Source organism: Streptopelia decaocto, assembly GCF_964273445.1.
Source record: "Streptopelia decaocto genome assembly, chromosome: 1".
NCBI lineage: Eukaryota > Metazoa > Chordata > Aves > Columbiformes > Columbidae > Streptopelia > Streptopelia decaocto.
The window spans coordinates 43755751-43777974 of NC_138663.1; the positions used below are offsets into that span (position 1 = coordinate 43755751).

Here is a 22224-nt window from a genome sequence, read left to right on the forward strand (position 1 = left end):
CCAGCACAAAATCTTTGTAGGGGAAGAAATCTCACAAGTATCCATTTTATTGCCTTATCCAGACTCTGTGGGCTACACATATAAAGCAGATTGTCAATCAGTTTGAAGGAACTGTTGAAGCAATACTGTGCCATCTCTGCTACATGTTCCTCTTCCTGTTGTTGAGTGACCACTAGTGATTAATTACAGCCTACTGCCATAAAACTACTTTTCTTTCAGCATAAGCTTACAATTTCACATGGGTTAAGAGGCTCAAAAGCCTAAAAAGGCAAAGCAAGGCCACTCAGGGCAGACTTTTCATGCCACTGGAGCCATCATAATAACACATATCACTGTGGCACCACCACCTGATACAATCTCGTCCTTTCTCTGTTCAGGCAAGAAGATGAGGGCACTCATTGCTCCTACAGCCATAGGCTTGCACCAAGCAGGATCTCTGCCAGGGCTGGTTGTCTCCTAATGGGTCCTCCCAAGGCGATACGATGGCTGAGCAAGGATTCAGTATCACTTCTCCCAGTCCCATTGTTGTTAACCCTCTGCCACACTATTGGAAGGGAACTACCACCCCTTGCATTTAGCCACATGGCCAGGTGTCACACAATTGAATAAGAAAATAAATATGGATACCAGATGTTCTGGGGCAGCTAGGCAGAATGGGGGGATGGGAGTAGCTGCTATACAAACCTTACAATTTCAAGTATTATGACAAATCTTGAAAATTTCCATTTTCATAATGGTAAGAAGTCTGTTCTTCCATGTCTTGAGTTACTTGCTTTTGCTTTCTCCACTCCCTTCTCTGTATTTCACTGTTTTGACTGGTAGCACCGTACGTTTTCTTTGGACTTACAAAAGTTTCATTGTTCATCTCTGTTTCTTCAGCTAGTTCATCCTGATCAATTATGCCACATTTCTCTTCATTGAGGTTTTCAGGGTCAGCCCATTCCTGTTTCTCCCCAGAAGCAAAGATAGCATAGAATATCACTCCACTGTAATGCACCAGTGCTGCGATTAGAAAGACGTTTTGCCACTCTTCCCGGGTCTGAAAGAACCATGTAGGTCTCATTAAGTTTGCAATAAAAAGAAATATTATCTCTGAAACAGACCATGAATTAGCACATATTGAACAATGACTGCCATCAGTGTTTTATTCCTGATGTTACAGATAGAACAATTTATGAGTCATTGTGAAGATTTTTTTTTTTTCCTAACAATGGCTAATAAAATAAAACACAGGATTTTTTTTTTCTCAGTTGAAGTTTCTCTCTTGCATGTGAAATATTCATGAGCTGGAAATGCAGGAATTCCTTTAACAACTAAGTTAATCTTGTTGCAAATAAGTGGTTGCTTAGGAACCCTACCAAAGATGCATTGTAGAGGGTTTCCCAAGTCCTATAAGCATTACCCAGTAGTACAGAGATACTGCAGAGACCCAGCCTCTGGTGGTATAAAATAGTATCTCCCTACACAGATAATTAGTTTATAATAGCTAAGAATCTGACCCCGTGATATTGTAAAACTGAATGTTCGAAACAAACAACACCTGAAAACAGCTGCAGAGATCAATTATGAGATGGCGTTACAAGAAAGCTTTGAAATGTCTTAACTTTTGTTGCATTACCTAATCCTTCTCCTAGAAAACATGAAGAAAGCTTACCTTATGTTTTGTCATTGCACCAACGATGAGCGGGCACACCATGCCCGACAGTGTCCCCACGCCGTTGGAGATCCCCATCAGAATGCTGGCGTAACGTGGGGCTATGTCCAAGTGATTCACATTGAATCCTACAGCAAATGACAGACAATGGTCAGCTCTACAGATGTGCGCTACCAGGCAACTGCGCTTTCAACCTCTGTTCTGGCCAAAGAAGCTTCAAGAAGCCATTACCATCTATATGAGAAAGAATTGTAGTATGTTACTTGTGATAAAGATGGAAGATATGTTGCAACTCTCTATTCCTTTTTAAAACCTCCTTTTTCCCCACCGGTGGGGATGATGTTGCATAGAACATACAGTTTGCTTTGGGCTCGTTTAAAGTATCTGTTCAGCAAACATTTGCAATTATTGAATGAATGCTTCATGTTTGTCAGATATCTGATGTATTTTTATTTAGGTAGTAGTGTTTTTTAATACGTGTTTAATAACAATAGCACTCTTGGAGCTACAAAAGTCAGTCTGAAATTGGTGAGACCCATGAAAGTGTTAGAAATGGCAGTTCTGGAGAAGGGCTGGTTACAGCACATGACAGAGAGAACTGACCTAGAAAGGAGAAACTGGCAGCTAGTGCTGGGAGCAGGGTTGCAACTGATAGCCTTTTAGCAACTAATCATTCCAGAGTAATTCCTTCTCCTTTTAGGGATACTGTTTATGCAAGAAGAAAAAGTGCCTCGTACTGTAAAATATATTAGGAAATAACACCACAAAACTGATGTAAACCAGAATCAATAAAGAGCAGGTTCTTTAAAAGCTTCGTGTCTTGTGTGCAACATGTTTCATAGACACTGAAGTAAATTATTTCTGAAGAAGAAATAGGGAATACCTCATAAACAGCCACTTTAAGAGCAAACAGAATAATTGAAATGATGAGTAACAATAGCGAGGATAATAACATCACTTTTATCACTAATAGTAAAACCAATGATAAGAGTAACTCTTACCTGAAATTGCGAAGCCACTGAAGCCTACTGCTAACACCAGAAAAGAAATAGCCACGCCTTTTGTGTGAGAATAACCAACCACCAAAAGCAAGGTTGCTTCCATCCCAAAGCCTTCAAATTAAACACATGGAAATAAATCACGCTTGAATTACTATTGGTCACAGAGATACCAATAAGGTCTAGCCAGAGTAGCAACTTAAAATGAGACAAAATCCCTTTCATATCTTACAGTTATTCTTGAACATATTCGGCAGCTTTGTGGATTCACATGTTTGAGAATATGCTTTTTTTCTCCTCATTGCTGTGTAAGTGACCCAAGAAACTGGTGGCATTAACTCACTGAGCAACACAGGAAAACTATGAGAAAGTGACTCTATGCAAAGTACTGAAAAATTCGCAAACACATAAATGTGGCAGGGAAAGGAGAAAATACTTTTTGCCTCCAATTTCTTGTGGTTGCAGTGATTTGAGATGTTCTTGGCAAATGGAGCGAAAGACCATTTTTCAGACAAGGGTGCCACCAACACAATAGGACAGCCCTGGGTATTACAGGGAAGTTCCAGTCTCTGCCATTACTGCAAGACAGGGTTTCTAGTATGTAACATTACAATCCTTTTGTTTTGTTTTGTTTTGTTTTGTTTTTAATGGCACTGTAAATGCACCCTGAAAGCACAATTGCCTTGAGTATCTGTTGTATCTGCGTAGCCAAGCTGCATGGCATCTCTGACTGCAGGCATCTCTGTTTCAGGCAGCCTATGCCATCCATAAATTATGTAAGCCAGGAACTGGCAGAGGACAGCAACTCCATAGGATATCTGCCTTGAAATTTTTGCTCTAATTTAGTATCTTCCTTACATGTAGATGTTATTGATTTTTGAGTTTAGTGACTGAACTGGAAACTAATTATTTTGTGCTAAATAAAAATGAGTCTGTCTGCCCTGTCTGGTTGTTGTTTTTTTTACCCAACCCTTCCAGCCTAAACTTGCCAGTGGGTTCTGCTGGAAGTAGCGCCTTCCCATGTGCCAGTTACTGCAAGGCTGTATCCACTGGGAAAGGGTCTCCGCAGCACCACAGTACATGGTTAACTTTTTCTGAAAAAGTTCACAGGATGAAGCCCATTTGATCACACTAGTCTTCTGGGCCCCCTATTGCTCTTTTAATTTTTAACCAGGCTTCTCGCCTTCTCCCTTTTTAAAACATGCTCATATGAGCAAGGATTTATACCATGAGAACATTTACCATCAGTTCTCCATCAAATGCTTCAGATTAACCAGCTGCAGACGCAATCTAAAGTAATTTGCCTCTTGTTACAATTAAACATGGACCAAACTATGATATTTGCATCAACTGCAACACACAATTGAAAAATCAAATTTTCAGAAACCAATAGTACCTCCACAGTTCATGACCTTCCTTACAGTGGTAGTGGTTAAAATCTTCCTGCTACGTAAGAAGTCAGCTAGCTGCCCTCCAATAGGTACGATGATTGTCATGACCATGTGGGGAACTGCTGACAAAAGGCCAACCTGCAATTAGACAAATGAGTGTTTAGGGTTTGTGTTCTCCCTCAAGGGTTAGGGGGACGAGAACAGGAACCATTCTTCTTCTTCACCTCTTCTTTCTCCACGCCTCCCACTGGACACATTTTTATTCTGGATCTTGTGTGGGAGGATTGTCGACTTTTCCTCCAACAGAACCTGCAACCAAGACCTGGGTGACCTTAGGATGGGGTGACTTTAGGCACAACCTCTCTTGGCAACCTCTGCAAGTGCTTGGTCACCCTCAGAGTAAAAAAGTGTTTCCTAATGTTCAGATGGGACCTCCTGTGTTTTTGAAAGTTCCTGTTGCCTCTGGTCCTGTCACTGAGCACTACTGAGAAAAGCCTGGCTCTGTCTTCTTTGCACCCTTCCATGAGGTATTTGTAAATACCAGTGAGATCCCCCTGAGCCTTCTCCAAGCTAAGTAGTCCCAGTTCTCTCAGCCTTTCCTCATAGGAACCAGAGAGGCTCCAGTTCCCTAATCATCTTTGAGGACCTTCATTAGACTCTCTCCAGTATATCCATGTCTCTCTTGTACCAGAGAGCTTGGAACACGATACTCCAGGTACTCCAGATACTCCAGCACTCATCAGTGCTCTGTAGAGGGGAAAGATCATCTTCCTCCACCTACTGGCAATACTTTGCCTAATGAAGCACAGGATACCATTCACTGTCTTTACTGCAGAGGCACATGGCTGGCTCATGTTCAACCCAGTGTCCACCAGGAGCCCCAGGTCCTCTTCTACAAAGCTGCTTTCCAGCTGGGTGGCCCTCCTGCATGTACTGGTGCATGGGTTTGTTCCTCCCCTGGTGGAGGACTTTTCACTTTCCCTTGGTGAATTCCATGAGGTTCCTCCAGCCTGTCAAGATCCGTCAGGATGGCAATACAACTCTCTGGCATATCAGCCTCTCCTCCCAGTTTTGTGTCATCTGCAACCTTGCTGAGGGTGCACTCTGCTCCATCATCCACATCATTAATGAAGATGTCAAACAGGATCAGATGCAGTATTGACCCCTGGGGCACACTGCTAGCTACTGGCCTCCAGCTAGACTTTGTGCTAGTGATCACTACCCTCTGGACCCAGCAATTCAGTCAGTTTTCAATCCACCTCACTATCTGCTCAACCAGCCCATATATCAACATCTTGTCTATGAGGATCTTATGGGAGATCACAGAATCACAGAAAGTTAGGGATTGGAAAGGACCTCGAAAGATCATCTAGTCCAATCCCCCTGCCAGAGCATGAACACCTAGATGAGGTTACACAGGAAGGTGTCGAGGTGGGTTTTGAATGTCTCCAGAGAAGGAGACTCCACAACACCCCTGGGCAGCCTGTCCCAGTGTTCTGTCACCCTCACTGAGAAGAAGTTTCTTCTCAAATTAAAGTGGAACCTCCTGTGTTCCAGTTTGAACCCATTACCCCTTGTCTTACCGTTGGTTGTCACCGAGAAGAGCCTGGCTCCATCCTCGTGACACTCACCCTTTATATATTTGTAAATGTTAATAAGGTCACCCCTCAGTCTCCTCTTCTCCATACTAAAGAGACCCAGTTCCCTCAGCCTTTCCTCATAAGGGAGATGTTCCACCCCCTTAATCATCTTTGTTCCCCTAATGGTGTTAAAGACCTTACCAAAGACTAGATAGACAATATCCTCTGCTCTCTCCTTGTCTACCAGGCCAGTCATTTCATTGTAGAAGTTTATCAAGTTGGTCAAGTATGACTTCCCCTTGATGGATTTTCCACCAAAGGGTTATTACTGTTTCTGTTAGCTCTAGTACTTACCCCAGATATGCAAAAAGACTATTTGGTGGAGTTCCAGTGATCAGCATGTCATTTTCCAGAAGCTTTTCTTTGAAGAAGTAATTTAGTGAGAAGTTTGAGTTTATTTTTTAGGACATGCTACCTCCTTACATTGACACTGAGTTAGTTTTACATTAATTTTTAACTAGTGAGTCACACAGAGGTGCAACTGTCAGATATATGAAAGGCAATTCAGAATAAACAAACCTGTTTTGTCTTAATAGCCATGTTCTTCACCTCCATGCTGCTCTTGGCCATTCAGAGTATCATTGCTATCATGACAGCATTACAGAACCTGGACACACTAGTGCTCCCAGACCATGATGTTGTTTGTTTTCAGTTTGCAGGATTACACTTGCTTGAAAATAATTCACAGTACAGCAAGAAGGTTTCTTTAAAGTAATTTTGGGAAAACTTTTCTGGAACAAATATTCTGAAGTCCTCGCTCATGCTCTGAAGTGGGAGTGCAATAATACTGGCTTTAATGAAGAAATGGCAGTGGAAGGGAATATAAGTTCATACAGAATTTGACCTCTCATTGTCAATGGAAAGTAATAAAATAAAAAAAAATAATAATAAAAAAAGGATAAAAATTACCTGGAAAGTAATGCTAATCTGCTGGCACGAAACAAAACACGCATTTCTATTTACTTACATTGTGCTTTTCATTATATGTGGTTTTTTAATCAACTTTCCCAAAACAACTTTTCAGTTCTTTCTTTTTGCTAATATTTTGATGCTAACAAACTTTTCCCTCTGTCAGATCACCAGAAGCATGTCATGCCAACTACTGTGAATGATCTACTGTAATTACTCCAGAGAGATCTGGGAATCTTTAAGCACCCTGCACGTCCTAGAGTGAGGTCTGGATATTGCTGCTTCATCTCAGACATTTACCTTACTTATCGCAAACCCAAAGACTTCTTCAAAGTAAGCAGGTTGACTTATAAGGAGCAAGTAGAAGGTCCAACTTCTGCAAAAGTTTGCCACAATGATTGCATAAACCGGCATTGAAGTGAAAAATCTCTTCCAGGGTGTACTAAATTTCTGGGGGAAAAAAAAGAACAAATATGAGTAGGCAAATAGCAGAGTAAAGACCCCAGTACCTTTTAGTATCAGACTATCCAGTACATTGCATCTGATTTGCACTGAAAACACTTACAATGCAAGTGAAAGTTATCTCCTGGATTACAGGTAAAAGACAAGTAAATAAACTTTCTTAGGATATTCAGGATTCTTAAGATGCCTACTCTACTATTATTACTCTACTTACTGAAATTACACAAGGTCTTCTGGAATCTTGCTACTGGGATAACAGAATCAGTAACAGAAGCAAAGAAAACTAGAGAAAAATTTGTACCATTCCCCACTTTTTGGCATGATGCAGTTTTAGATATTCTGCTGAAAGGATTGTGAGAAAAGGATTATCCAAGTTAAGAAATATGTGGTAGCGCAGCAACAGGCAGCTACCCAATTCATTTCGGTCAGCCAAAATAAAATCCTTATAGCAGAAGATTTAATTTCTACAACTTGCTATTGGCATTTCCAGTTTTTACTTATGCCTCAATACTCCATACAGCAAGAAAAAAAAAATTAAAAAAAGTTTCAGTGTCCTTTTCACTTATAATAGACTTCAAATCAGAAGCCAAAATATGTCACTGCGGCAATATACATTGACATTCTCCTTTCTTTAAAAAAACGGTAGTTGTGTTCTACAGGCGAGTGTATGCCTGTGGTTGTGCGTGAACACAGTGGTGGTACTAGTGTCCTATGCAGTAAAACCACTGTACAGCAAGGGGAATACCATGGCTTGGAACAACTGAGTGTGTCTCCAGCCAAGATCTGAGTGTCTCCAGCCAAACTTCAGGAGCATGCCCGGAAGGAGAGACTGGTACTTTATACTCTCAGCAAGGCTATTACACAAAACATGTAGAGAAAAGAGTTTGGAGTTATGTTGCTCCAGAATGTTCTAGAGTAAAAGCCAAGAAGGAATATTTTAACAAGAAACAGATTTAGTTTTCACCACTAGCAAAAACAAGTTATCTAAGGAAATTAGGAGAAGTTTGATGGGAAAATAGGTTTTAGTTTTAAGTTTCCAGGATCTTCCAGGATCATCTCAGAGAGAGAAATCCTAAAACAATGAGCTGAGCTGCTGTGAGAGTGAGCAGAGCAGAAACCCTGTCCTTAAGCTTTCAGAGTATCAGTCATCCTTAATAAGATTTCAAAATACAGCTGGATAATTTAACATCTGCAGGCAGTTTCTTCTTTAGCTATTGGCATTAATATTTTTTAAAACAAACATGATAGTTACTCAAGAGAAGGAGATCAGTGTGTGGTTCTCTCTCTCCTCAATTCCTTCCCCTCCCTAGATTAGACATGCCCTATAAACTGAAAGCTGACACAGCATGATGTGTTTTGCCTGTTGTTGAACTTGTCCTGTCCAGATTCATGAGCCTGATCCTGTAATTTTCATGAAAGGAAAAGCCCCTGAACGTCAACAACAAATAGTTCTGCTGCTTTTCTGCAGCTGATAGTATACATCCAGTCATATGCTGATCTTGTGTAAAAAGCTCACAAATCATAACCAGAAAAGCCTTTTTTACTTACACTTGCACTAGCACTGGCTCCTTCTCCAATACTTGTTTCTATATATATCCTTTCTTCATTGGTTATTGTTGGATGTGCAGCAGGGCTCTCATAGGCATGAAGCAGCCAGAACATGTACCAAACAATCCCAAACATTCCTGGAGAGGCAGGAGAAGCAAAGCTCAGTTTTTAGAGAACAATACAGCCACACTTCAGTATCTACAGGCCTTGAAGTTTGTTTCAAGAGTCAGTTAAACCAAATCTATGCAGAAAATATGCCCAGGGAAGTAAGAAAATACGATTAAGTAACTCTGTGTATATTGTATGCCTGCTTGCAAATCATTTGAACATTTTGTCACCTGTATTACGTGACATACGTGGGGCAGAGATAAGGCAGAAACAAGGCTTTATGTGGGACCTAGAGAAGGAAAATACCATATTTGTCAAAACATGGTCACAATCTGCATAGAAGAACTTCAAAATCAGCTTGCAATGGCAAAACTTATAGTGCGTTCTGCATCTCCAGAGAAATCCCATCTTAACAGGGTTGCTGCTGTTCAAGGCCGGGTTTGAGCCAGCTCTGCCATGTACGGTGGGGGAAAGCACAAGGCACCACAGATCAGGCATGAGGTTGTACCCATGTGATGGGAGCAGTTGTAAAGGTGGCACTGCTCTTACCGAGGGTGGGCAGGATGGGGTAGATGTCTCAGGGCAGAAGGTTTTAGAGGCATTTGGCTCCCCATCAGCAGCATATGCTGTAGCATTTGCTATCAGTGTGCACTCCAGGACACTTACCACGTGAGTATTAGTGCTATAGAGCAACCTTTACAACTGCATCCGACCCTGTCACTGGGTGACCGTGGGCTGTAGCCTGGTCATTACAATTTTAAAACATTTTACAATAGATGATTACAAAATAACAGCTTTTAGAAGCTCCAATAAGTAGGGAATAAATTTGAATATGAATTTGCAACATCTTCATTACCCAAAACAACTTTGGTCCATACTCATTGTACAGGTTTAACAAAACTGCTGGCAGGTTAAGCAACTCACCATAAATATAAAAGACTGATGACCATCCTATGTACTGTACTAGCACACCTGCCAGTGGCATGGCAACCACTGCACCAGCGTAAGATCCTGAGGAGAAAAAAGGATTAAGAAAACATGTCAGCTATGACAGGCAAGCCCAGCCTCCAGTGCAGATGATCCAGGCAGGTGCTCATGGGAGAAGAACTGGAGGGATGCCTCTGGCTGATGGGCACCATGCTTTCTTGTGAACATGGGCAATGGGATGGCAACTGTCAAATTTACCTTGGGGTGGTGGGAAGCACTGGCCCTCACTTGTGTGGGATTACCAGTCTCATTTTGCAGCTAGAAGGGCTGTGCTCCATAGGTAAATGGGATTTGCAAAGCTGAAACTGATGGTAAACCACCACGGAAACATAGCTGTATGCACTGAAGTGGAGAATCCCTCCTAACCCTGTGCATCTGAGGTGATCTCCAGAGAAGCTAATGTCCCAAATTTCAGAATCTTTCTTGGTGTTCAGAGATTCTGATGGTTGTAGATATTCTGGGAGGCTTTTGTCATGGCTCTAGCCCCATGATCCCACAAGTGCTGCTAGCGGAGGGGTTGTTCAGACCAATCCTGAGTCTGTTTAACCGTGTTTAGCTCCTATCAACGGGATGAACAACAGCTGGAATAAACAGCCAAAAGTTAACTGGGAAAAAAGTATAAAAAGTGATCTGTGCCAAGGTTTCTTATTGGGAAACATATAAGGCTGAAGAAAGATGTTTCCAAGTGACTTGTACAAAGAGATGAGCACCTAAGTGCTTGGAAAGGAATTTCCATTAGGAGCTTAGTGAGAATTCCTGCAATAGGGAGATATGGTTTCAGTGCAAGAAGGTGCCAGTGGCTTCACATGCGAGAAGTGATGCTTTGAATTATTCTAGGAAATGAGGTACTTGTAGTTTTGAGAGTATAACATACTTTGTTAACGAACATTTGGTAATGCTCCACTCATTAGCAAATACTGCTCTGCAATGGTTCAGAGTGATCCTTCTCCCTCCTTTCTGCGTAATTCATTTTTCCTACAGCAATAGCAAAGCCCCAGGCAAGAAAACAGGCAGAGAAATCAGGAACCTGCTTAACATGGGGTTTCCTATTTTTTCCACTGTTCCTGTGCACCTTTTGAGTGCAAGTATTGGCGATCTGTAGCCACTAAAAAAGGTGCTTCACTGCAGGATGGATCTTTGTCTACCCAGGGCTAGAATTTTGAGGGCAGAGCATTGAGGGTGGAGGGGCTTCTCTTTTGATCTGTTCTTCTACGGAAAATGGAAATACCTAAGTAAGCACTAAATCCTGGAGTAATCTATAGTAAAAATCAAATTCCCATAATATGAAAAGTTGCTTTTCTTTCTCCTGTTTCACTCCTTTTACCCCTTCTCCTGTATTTTAGTGCTGTGTTTTCCCTAGACTTTCAGTTCCACTGCCAATGGACAGACTCATTTTTCCTCTGACTGTTACAATTTCTATTAAATATTCTCTCTCACAGACATTCAGTGTTAGCTGCCTTTACCCCACCACCTGCCTTTATTTTCATTATTTTCTCTTCCACCTTTCTGAATTACTTAGTCTTCAAAGTCCTACTGTTTCTGACTTTTCTCCAGTGTTATTAGACATCCACTCACTGTTCCAATTCCCATGTTAGAAAAGGAAAAGGATACACCCAATACAGATTATGAAAGTGTATTAGAGGGAAACGAGAGAGTGAAGTAGTGAGCAGTGCCTTTTCCTTCACTGCCAATACAGTGCATCTGAAATTACAGCAGAATCATTCCTACACTGTACTCTGCATATCTGGACTTTTTAGGGTAATAATGCAGAGGGAGTATACTTGGATTATGCCTTACCTTCATTATGTTTAGCCATATACCTAAACCAAGCCTGGAGCTGGTAAAGAGATATTAACATTGATTATTTTCCCTGGAATTAGCAGCTAATTGAAGATTGCAGGGTTACAGAAAGAAGATGAAGACATTAGGTAGGAGAGTCTATGAGGTGGAGACAGCTCAGGCTAGACCTGGGAAAGGGCCAGACAGGTGTGACACTCACAACAATCTTTTCTGGAAAGAAACTGTAGTAGCACAGAGTGACCTGTGGCAAAAGCTGCAGCCTGGAGAATTAAATTAAAAGTAGAAAATCCCTTTTTTCCCTCCTTCTCATTAGTGTTGCTGCAAGCAAAAAGAGGTTTTCTTCCTTAAAGAACAAGGTGTAAAACCTCAGTATTTTTCCTGCTCCCTGCTTCACAACGAGGTTTAAAGCTCTTGTCAGAAGCTACAAACACTCCAAACATAATGAGAGAGTTTGATTTCTCCCATCTTTCCACTGGGTTCCTCTCACCGAAGTCATCTGAAATTTCCCACAAGCCATCTTCCAGAAAGCCAGCTGTCGGCATTGGAAAGGGAGCCGGAGAAGAGAGCAAAGCACAAGGCTGATCATAATTCAAAGCAGAGTGAAGCAGAACAGCCAGTGGCAATAAGTTACTTCACCTTCGCTGCAATATATTGAGCAGTCAGCCTAAAGTACTCCAGTACTTTTAAGATAGTTTTAAAGTGCATGCTTGTTAAGGATGGTCAATTCAATGTGTATAATACATGGAATCTCTAAGGATGGAGCAAATGAAAAAAAAAAAAAAAAAGAAAAAAAGAAGTGTGATTTCTCTCATGTGAAACTTCTAGACCCATTTTATTTCCTATGAGAGCCATTCTGAGGGTTGACTTTAAATGATAAATTGATGACATATTAAACAAAAAGACTCTCAGGCTCCTGAGCTCAGAGTACAAGCCCAATGGATGTGCGAGCAGGTGCAGTAAAGGGCGGAGGGTTTGCATTTCTCTTTTAAATCATGTCTAATCACATCTAATAGGAATATGTGCTTACATAAACCATATAAACCCGTCAACTTACCACAGAACGATGTGGTGGCCAACCTACTTCTCTCCAGTGGAGGAGCCCACTTACTCCACATCCCGTGGCAGGCTGGGTAGGTGACACCCTGGGAGACATTTCACACATCATATGAGTTGCTTTCACTGCATTCCTACTTCAGTCAGTCACTGACACTGTCCGGGCTGTCTAGCTGTTTGTCTCAGTGGCATGATGTAGGAAAGGTTTGGTAAGCCTGGAAGAGCTCTGTTTGGGTATGAAGTTATCATACTAATTTGCATAATCACTAATACTTGGTAATATGTTCTGGGGTAAAAATGCTGTTTTGTACATGCAGTGGATAGCAAAAGTAAGCTAAAATATGTTGAACTGCAACATCAGAAACCTAAACTTTTTGTTTCTTTTTAAGCAAACTTTAAAATATAAATCCATATGGTGAAAAAATTATTATCCTAAATATTAGTAACAAGTAAAAATATAGATTGATTGGAAAAATTGACCTAAAGATCTTATGATTTTTTAGAGCCAAATCTCCAAAAACAAATGATGTATGGAAGGACTAAAATGGTGAGTGCTCCTACCTCCACCAGACCTTGCAGAATCCTTACAAACATCACACAACCATAATGCACTCTTGCTGCAGAGGGGATGAACATGTTCAGTGTAGATGTTAGAAAGATAGCTGCTCCAAATACCCTATGTAAAAAAGTAACATGGAAAGGTATATAGTTATTGTTTACTTTTCAGAAGCAATGCTGTTCTTGGGTACAGTCACAGAGACAATCACACATACCACAGTCTTACCAACCCACATATTTGTAAAGTCCCTTAACTGGCAAAAGGGGATAAATCCCCATATGATAAATACGTTTGCTTCTCAGAATAGAAGTTTTATATGTACTTAAACAAAGTTGCTGGATTTTTATTTGTATCAGATGATTTGATATGGATGTTGGTAGTGGAGGCTAAGCTGTTTGTATGAGTCCTAACCTGAGAAAAGCATTCCTAGCCTGGGAAGCACTTAAACTCTGCTTTATCAATAGGGTTTAACTTAAATTAGTTAAATATTGGTTTAAGTGCCTCTCTAACATGAGCGTGTGCTGGTTAGTTCCAGTTGCTGCTGCTATTATGCCTAACGTGGCTGCTTAAGATCAACTCCTTTCCAATGTCACCTCTCAGCTGTGTCTTTTGTTACTATGACATAGAAGGGGCATTTCTGGAAGACAACTTCTGCGAAAAACATGATATAAATGTTTGTATACCCTGCTGGGAAAGATCCCTTGGTAATAGCTTGGCACAAGCCAGTTGAGGTTCTAAATGCATCTGAGGCCCAGTGCCTTTGGGAAATCATTTGCAACCTCCCAAATGTTAGAACCCATTAAAGAAACAGGCAGCAGAAACCTCTCTGTAGTGGTAATGGATCCAAGCAGCATCCCAGAAAGTCCAGGCCACTCAGAGACCATAAAGGAGCACTCAAAGCCATGTCTGTGTCACTCAACGCAGCCTGTGAGAGCTTTTCCCAGCATGGGCACAGGCTCTCCTATGTTTATCTGAAGAATGGTGCACAATTACCTTCCTCTATCAATAATAAACGACAGAGACACTAGAGTTGAAAGGCAGCTGGGCTACAGGACAGTCACTTCAGTATGGCATGGCCTGCAGGTTTGTCAGGCACTGATGCTGTAGTGCAAGGAAAAGGCATTCCTGTGTGCCCAGCTCTTGAAAGGACATCTGGGGGGCTCATTTGAAAACTGAGGCTGCTGCATCAAGAAAAACACAACTGGAAATAAAGAAAGAGACCGGGAATAACCAGCTGCCACTATCGATGGAATTACTACCATTAGGAGGAGTGAGCTGTACTTGATTTATTAGATTTCGTATATCTTCACATCAGGCTGACTGAAGTCTCAGGTTTCCTTTCTATGCAATGAAAGGGGTTCAATAGCTGCATCATGCAGTCTCCAAATATCAAGAGTTCATTACTCCAGCATCTGTGGAAACTGATATACATGAGGATCCCCTCTAAGATTCTATAACAGTACTTAAAAATATCAGAACCGGTAGTAGTTCTCTACAACTGTCAAGCAGCATTTAAATTGAATGGATAACTGCTAATCCTCAATAGTTTACTGTCTTCTTTGTGTTGTCTGCAATTCAAAGCAGCCGTATCTGTCTCCTTGCGGACTGCCTTTGTGTGGGAGATCTTTCTTCCTGCAGATAGAAAGTTGCAGTGGCTGGTGGCCCTGCAGACCACAGCACTTAGGAGCCCAAAGCTGCCCTGTCTTGCTCTGAGACACAAGGTGACACCCTGAGAATAAAGCAGCCCCTTTTGTTCCAGACTCTCAGCTCATGTTTACACTAATGTTAGCCAGCAGCATGATGCTCTTTGTGGACCACTATTCACGTTCATTTAACAAAATTTTGAATTGTCTTGTTATGCATGTGGTATTTCAGAAAGACACATTAAACTTCATTCTGATTTATGAATGGCATTAGATAGATATTTGATTTGAAATCATATGATTTGGACAACAGCAGTATTTATCTCCCTTTTGATTTTTCTGCCAAAGACATGTACACTTCTTATAGCTATTTATCATGCTCCACTTGAAAATATTTATAAAGTTTTAAAACCTTTTGTTGCCATTATTTTTTTTTTAATAATGGTTTCAACTGTTTATGTTCCAATCTCTTTTTGAAAATTATTCACAGGAAATATATGTCATCTTATTTTTTGAATGTAGGCTAATTATCCACAGTAGTATTAGTGGCAGTAGTATAGCACAAAGAATCTAATGTCAGAGATTGACACTCTTTTATCTAAAGTCTATACACCTACTGATGAAACCAACCATCCATGCCCTGACAGCTCATAATCTGAATGACAAGAAAGCACTGAACAGATGAACACAAAAGCAAAGAGGCTGGGTATGCTGGTGGAGGGAAGTGACAAAGGAACGGATTTATATAGAAAGCAGTCCAAAAATCTGAACTGGAATACAAAGCCTGTGATCATATCATTACATTTAAGAGACTGTTTTCAAAGTCAAGTAAACATTTAGCTGAAAAATAACTCTTACTTAGTGCTCTCTTATGATCAGTGAGGGAAAGTTTTGCACCTCGTTTCCTTGACACTGATAGAAATATCAGGTCATAATGCTATTGACAGTCTCAGGGAACTACAGCATGTTGTGTAAATTAATAAGCACATGAAAGAATAATGTGTAAGAAAGATAACATGTTAAATTATCCAAGCAGCTAGCTCTGAAGACTGAGTTTCCAATCTCTGCTACTCTGTTTAGCATCCACTCTTAATATGCATAGGTTGTAAATGCATCATTTATACTGAGTTAGAACCAGTGACTCTACTGCTAATATTTAAGAGGGTGAGTAACGTCTCCACAAGGAGCCAGCATCTTTCCAGCAGTTCACTGCCATTTGTCCCAAATATGTTGATCTCCATCATGACTAAAAATGTCCCAGTTCTGCTCAATTATTTCACTCATTCGTCTCTCTTCTCTGCCATGATCCCAGGCCAGCTGTCACTTTGGGATCAAAACAGACTTCTTCAGTGACAGACTCCCCTGCCCAGCAGGGTGCTGTTACTGAAAACCGATATCAAGAGATGCCTCATGTTTCACTCATCCTTGTCACCACCAAACAATGATGAAATTATGTTTGAGGATAAACAACGAGTTAAAGGGACATTATCACTAAATGGTTCATGAACTTTTTGGTGGAATGCAGACCTACACAAATTTAGACAAATGTATAAAGGAAATTTCACAGTGTTAGATGGTTTTGGTGCAAAGCTGTAAAGCCCTCATTATATTCAGCTGTTCTGAGATCCATTTGAATCCCTCATCATTACAGATAACTATTTGCATTAGATAAGTGCCTGAGGTGGAGGCATCCACGTACGCTCAAGGTTGCACAGCGCTGAGCAAGATTTAAACAGGTCACAAAAGAGTCTGTACTTAAATCTGGAATGTCAATAATAGGATAGAATAATACATCTCATTGCCAGAGTGCTGTTGGGACAAAAGAAAACATTTGTCTTTCTAAGGGTGGTGGGTTCACAGACTGGCCCCACATCTATTGCTCTGCGTCTTAGCAAGCAACCCCTTTGAAACAGCAGTGCTGTTGAATCTACCCAAGCTGAAGTTGGTTGGGTGAACAACAAATAAAGGAAAAACATCGTGTTAGCCAGATTACTGCAATGAGAGATTCTTTTCAAGCCCAGTCTTCGGGATGTTGTCGCTCCTCAACAAATTCTAGTCCTAAACCCAGTTATGATAGTCAAATAGATAATTTTATGTTGTATTAAATTGAGTCTGAAAGTCCCATGGGAACTGAAATACAGCTTTCTCCCCATATGCACAACACATACCTAAGGAAATAGTCAGCTGACGGAATGCATTGAGTTACAGTGTCAACATAGTTGATTTTACTGTTTGCAAAACAATTAAGGAAAAAAAAGCCAAACTAATAATAATATGCTGAATTATTCAGCCAACAGTGTGCACATCTGTGTTTTGAGGCCCTTCTGCTGCAAAAGCTGGTGGCAAGACCAGAAAGGCTGTGGAAATGATTAAGCTTAGATAATTTGTTTGGTTTATTCAGCAGATGGCAAAATACTCTGCTTACGCACTTTTGTGTGGTAGAGAAATGAATAATTGGGGATGCGAGCGGTGTTGAAGAAGCAGTACAAACTGAATTCTGAGTAACTTCTGGTTACGGACAGAGGGGACTTGGGACTGAAATTCTAGGCAATTCTATGGGATGACTCTGTCCTGGAGTGATTTCCATAAGGGTATATAGGTGGGAAGAACTCCCAGGCAGTCTGTACCCCTACAAGCTCTTTGCAGAATGCAGAGAGCAAAGTGCTTTGATTTGGGACAAAACAATATCTAACTAGTCTTAAAGACCTTTTCCAATTCTGGAAGTGTTTCTAGATAAGTCACATGTCATTTTCAGAAAATGAAATTAATACCAGTCATCATTTTTGTCTATAGATCCCAAACGCCCTTAAGATGCACATCTCATGAGTTAATTTACAAAGAGCTTTTTTCAGACAATCTCCCTCTCTCTGTTGTGACCATATTCCAAGTTCTGAAGACTTTTCAAAGTAAAGCCCAAAATCAAAGTTAACTTTGGCAATACAATCTACTTTTCTTACTTTCATTTTCAAAAGCTGCTGAATTAAAAAAAAAAAAAAATCAGCCCACAAACACAATGAGCATGTAAGAAATCTGTATAGATGCTCAGAATTTGCCAAAAAGAAATCATGAAGCTCTATTAGAAGTTCTAGGCAATTCTAATTGCAAATGTCAGTACAGTATCCAGTCATGGTGAGGCTATCCACGTGCAGGAGGATGGATTTGTGTCTTCAGAATATAAATGGTGCTGTAATGCCTATATGCCCAGCTTCAGTCAACAAGAAATTTTTAAAGGAGAAAAGACAAATTTTCTTGGAAAATTTTAGCTTGGTGTTAGGTTGAGCTAAAAAGCACTAAGGCAACTTCTAGAAGACAAATGCTACAACCATCGTCTGAAGCATTAAGTGTGATTTTCCTAACAGTGTCCAGAAAGCATTATTGTTTAGAGAATAAGAAATGTGTAAGTATTTGAGATGAGAAAGCTAAATTGAGACAATCAGCAATAGACCTATAATGGAAATCTAGTCCCATTTTTGATTATGCACAAAAGTACTACAAGTTTTGTTTTAGATGTGCATTCCTGAAACACATTAATTCACTATGTTGGTAATCATCATTTAAACAGTATAAAAGAGTCATCAGGCTGTAAAGCTTAATTCTTTTGCTTATTGTTTTCTTACCTGTTAGCAGCCAATTTGTTTGAGATGAACCCTCCTGGAATTTGTGTCACAATGTAACCCCAGAAAAAAGAGCCATGAATGAGTCCCACTGTCTCTGGATCCCAGTTGAACTGGGCTTTCTGTAAAGGAATCAGAAAAAATGCTAGAAGATGAAGCATGTTCATTGTAAGATAACCACTATTTGGAAGTTACACAGAAGTCACTCATCCTCCAAATCAAGGCAGTCTTTATGCTGGTGTTGATGAGCTTGAATCCCCTGCAGTAGAGGTAAAAGGGTGTCAAATTCTCATGTGAGATTACTGCATTGGCTCTTAGCTTTCAGATGGGTGGATAGGAGTGGGGAAAGGTTTCAGCCAGAAGGCAACTAATGTTGGAACTCCGTCTTTGTCACTTGTCACTGCTTCCCCTTGAGCTGCTTAGTCCTGAAATGTGCTTCCTGTTACAGCAGGGGCCTGATGCCTTTCATTTGCCATATATATTTCTCCACGATTACCAAGGTTGCTCAGGTCCTTTGGGTTGATCAGATGACTGGTCTTGTATTAACCACAGTTCTCCTTGTCAGAGCCAAACTCTGACCATCCACCATCTGAATGAAGTAATATGGGAGCAGAAAAGGGGGAGTGGGGTGATGGGGGGTTAATACCTGAAGACAAGGCAATCTAGAAATAAGGCTTGGTAACACTAGCTAGCTGACTGGTTTATCTTTTATTAAAAGTAATGCCAGTTGTAGGGCTGGATTTGGATACAGAAGGCCACCCGGAGGCTGGTTGTAGATGGTTCCTAGCCACAAATGGCTGCAGCCAAGAGAAATGCTTTCACCATATACCTCATGCTTGGATACCAAGCAGTATCAGTCTTCTCAAGGCTCTTCCTGAACAAGGACATTCCTGTTCTCTGATGAGCCTGTTCAACATCTCTTGTTAAGAGGAGGGACAGCAAAAGCTCATGGCAAAACATACAGGAAGCAAAGAAAAGAAAGGTGATCCAAGATGTCCCTCTTGTCCTCCCTTCTGGGAGGCCAGACAGGGCCTGGCTCCATTTAATCACCCTGACGTTAAGGTCAGTGTCAACTTTTCCTCTTGAACCCTCATTTCAGAAGAGCTGTTTTGAAGCCAAGAGAAACTCTGAGGCTGTGCTTCATGATCATTGTTATGCTAATCACACAGTAAGGAAAGGTGGCTAAGCATCATATGAGGAAGTGGCGCAGCTGTCTTTTAGATTCTGAATTAAAACAGTCACTAAAACACCACAGAAAAATGAACACTAGAATGATAAACCTTAACATTTATTTTTTCTGTACTGCTTTCTGTGTGTATATGGAGGAACCAGTTTTCCTCAGTAGGTTGATTTTTTTTCCGAAACAAGTAAATTAGGAAATAGATCATCATTTGATGTGCAGAGAGAGAGATTACATTAATTACCAGGCATGTTTACAGAGGGCTAAACGGTATTCCTCCCCATCCATACACCTTCTGACAAGAGACCCAATTTCCTGTGCTGAGTAACGTTTCTATTTTAAATACATTATTTTCTACTAGTGGTTTCCAGCTTAGTTTCTAGGTAGTGTTAATTTCTGAAGGCAGAAATACCATAAAACATGGAAAAACTTCCTGTATCAAGTGGTGCTCATGCCCAAAGAGAAGAATTTCAGCTTCACAAGATGAGTTTGTCCTAATTTCCTCAAACTACCTCTTCTGCACTTCACAACACATGCAGACACATCCTTCCTCTTGCTCCAGGGTGAAGAGCAGGACCAGGAAGTCGCAGCAGGACCCCAGGGAGCAGGAATTAGGCTGAATAAATACAAACTCAGGAAGTCTAAGCAGCAGGAGCTGGTCAGAGCAGATTGCAGATGAGGAAAAACCAGGAAGCTCTTCATTTGCTTTGGTAAATCTTTCTGTGGTTTATTGAGTCTGATTAGAAACACTCTGCTTGGTAAGTAGGAATGTGAGAGTAAAAGAGTGAAGGACTGGCCATGGCATAATGTGGGAAGGGAAGGAAGATTTATTTAACCCACAGACCTAGAATCATAAGCATCATCTCTGGGTCTTTGCAGATCAATAGCACCTGTGACCATGAGGCACTCAGACAGGCATAATTTTAACTTTGGAAATCTGCTATAGACACTGTCTATATGTCTATATGTCTATATGTCAACAGGTAGAGCAAATGTAAATGAGGTTCAAGTTCATAAAGTCCCTAAGGGGACTCATGATATCACAGCTATTACCAAGGCAGGACTGAGAAAACTAAAGTATGCATTGGACCTGCAGTTCCTTGGGTGCATTGTTAAATGTTTGTAGGCATCTGCTGTAAACCACATGCCATCTACCACAAATTTGAAAATAACTTGGCACGTAGCTCCCAATACCTCTGGACAGCAATCCACATTGTTAATAATCTGTAAAAACCTGTTGCCTTATTGCCAGTGACTACATGAAGGTCTTGGAAGTCATCCACTGCTCTGAAGAGTGAAGAACTACATACAGCAATTAATCATTCCTTCTGCAGCAGCATCGGACCATGCTTCCCTGAGAGACAATAAATAGTATAAGCTTCTGCTACTGCAACAAAATCTGTCTACAACTGAAAGACTGGGGACCTGATAGACATGCAAGCCAGTTCAGTTCTCATTTCTGCCACTTACATCCTGTATGACATTGCAAATCCTCAGATTTTACAGATTTTTAATGTGACTTAGAAGCCTAAATAGCAATTAAGCACCTGCACGACTATATGAATCCAGACTCACGTATCTCCCTGCCTCCACTTTTGATCTGTTTATATACAGGACTTCAATATGTATCACTTTGATGATTTTGCAATCGGATCTGTTCAGAGTAGTGCAAGGAAGGTGATTTCTCACCCGCAGCTCTGGTTTTCCATTGACATAAACGGTGTTATTGTTAACCATTTCCACAATGGCCACACCCAGGTTGCACCTAATCCCGAAGGAGATGCAGAAGCCCAGGCCGCTCATGATGGCGATGATGTAGCGCTTGGGCAGGCCGCAGCAGTGGCAGTCACACGGTGCTGGCTTGCGGGTGCTCGCCTGCACTGGCCGACCCTCTTCTGTCAGCTCAATGTGATCCTCCTCTGCGTTGGTGCCATCGATTTTCCTGAATGGGTGAAGAAAGAGAAGATGATGGTGTGATGGGTTAATACTGGGCAGGCTGTGAAAGGTTAGCGTAGCCCACGCTTTTTCATCAACAACCTCTAAAATTTGTAAATCCAAGCCACCCAGCCAGACAGCTAGCTGGAAAAACATTCACAGGTTATTCATGAGTATAATTAGAAGAGCTCTATTGAGCTCTGTTGTGATTAATTCTACTGATTGTTAGGAAAATATACATATGAAGAAATTAATCATCATTTCTAATTAGATCCACTAAGCAGAGCTGGCAGTAGGTTTCAAGAAATGGGCAAATACAGCAAAAGCATGGTTTTGCTTAGCCCAGTACTCCCTGTGTTATATTTTCACCTGTGAGACAAAAATAAGGACTATACCGAACAGAAGAGGCTCTAGTGCCAAAAGTACCTATTTCAGATGTAAAAGAGCCAGGCCCAGACTTTCTTTGCCTGAAGGGACTTGAAGCCTGGTGTCCAGTCTTCTCAGAAACATCCTCTTGCCACAAGGACTTAGGTCATTGCAAAGTGAACCTCCACAAATCCTATTGTTGAACGTGTTGCCCTTTGAGTAAAATACTTAATATTAAATGAGATCTGAAGGAGAACACTGACATTCTGGGCTGTCAGTTCACCACTCCTCAGCAGCAGAGGCTGAAAGGGATCAAATTTAGTGTGACAACTGCAGTGGTCTTGGAAGGAACGGGGAGTGAAGAAGCCACAGATGCT

General features: G+C 41.0%; 1 protein-coding gene across 1 annotated transcript in view; it reads right to left on the reverse strand.

The window, feature by feature from the left end:
- Window positions 1–700: 700 nt before the first annotated feature.
- SLC17A8 (solute carrier family 17 member 8) overlaps window positions 701–22224 on the reverse strand; it is a gene marked incomplete at its 3' end in the record, with an annotated part of 28233 nt that continues 6709 nt past the window's right edge. Inside the window, exons 2-12 of the mRNA XM_082067016.1 lie at window positions 21236–21488; window positions 18370–18488; window positions 13112–13226; window positions 12552–12639; window positions 9635–9721; window positions 8603–8739; window positions 6893–7042; window positions 4049–4181; window positions 2656–2766; window positions 1655–1782; window positions 701–1039 (exon numbers count right to left, since the gene is read on the reverse strand). Coding sequence (XP_081923142.1) covers window positions 701–1039; window positions 1655–1782; window positions 2656–2766; window positions 4049–4181; window positions 6893–7042; window positions 8603–8739; window positions 9635–9721; window positions 12552–12639; window positions 13112–13226; window positions 18370–18488; window positions 21236–21488 — 1660 coding nt within the window. The remainder of the gene's footprint in view (window positions 1040–1654; window positions 1783–2655; window positions 2767–4048; window positions 4182–6892; window positions 7043–8602; window positions 8740–9634; window positions 9722–12551; window positions 12640–13111; window positions 13227–18369; window positions 18489–21235; window positions 21489–22224) is intronic.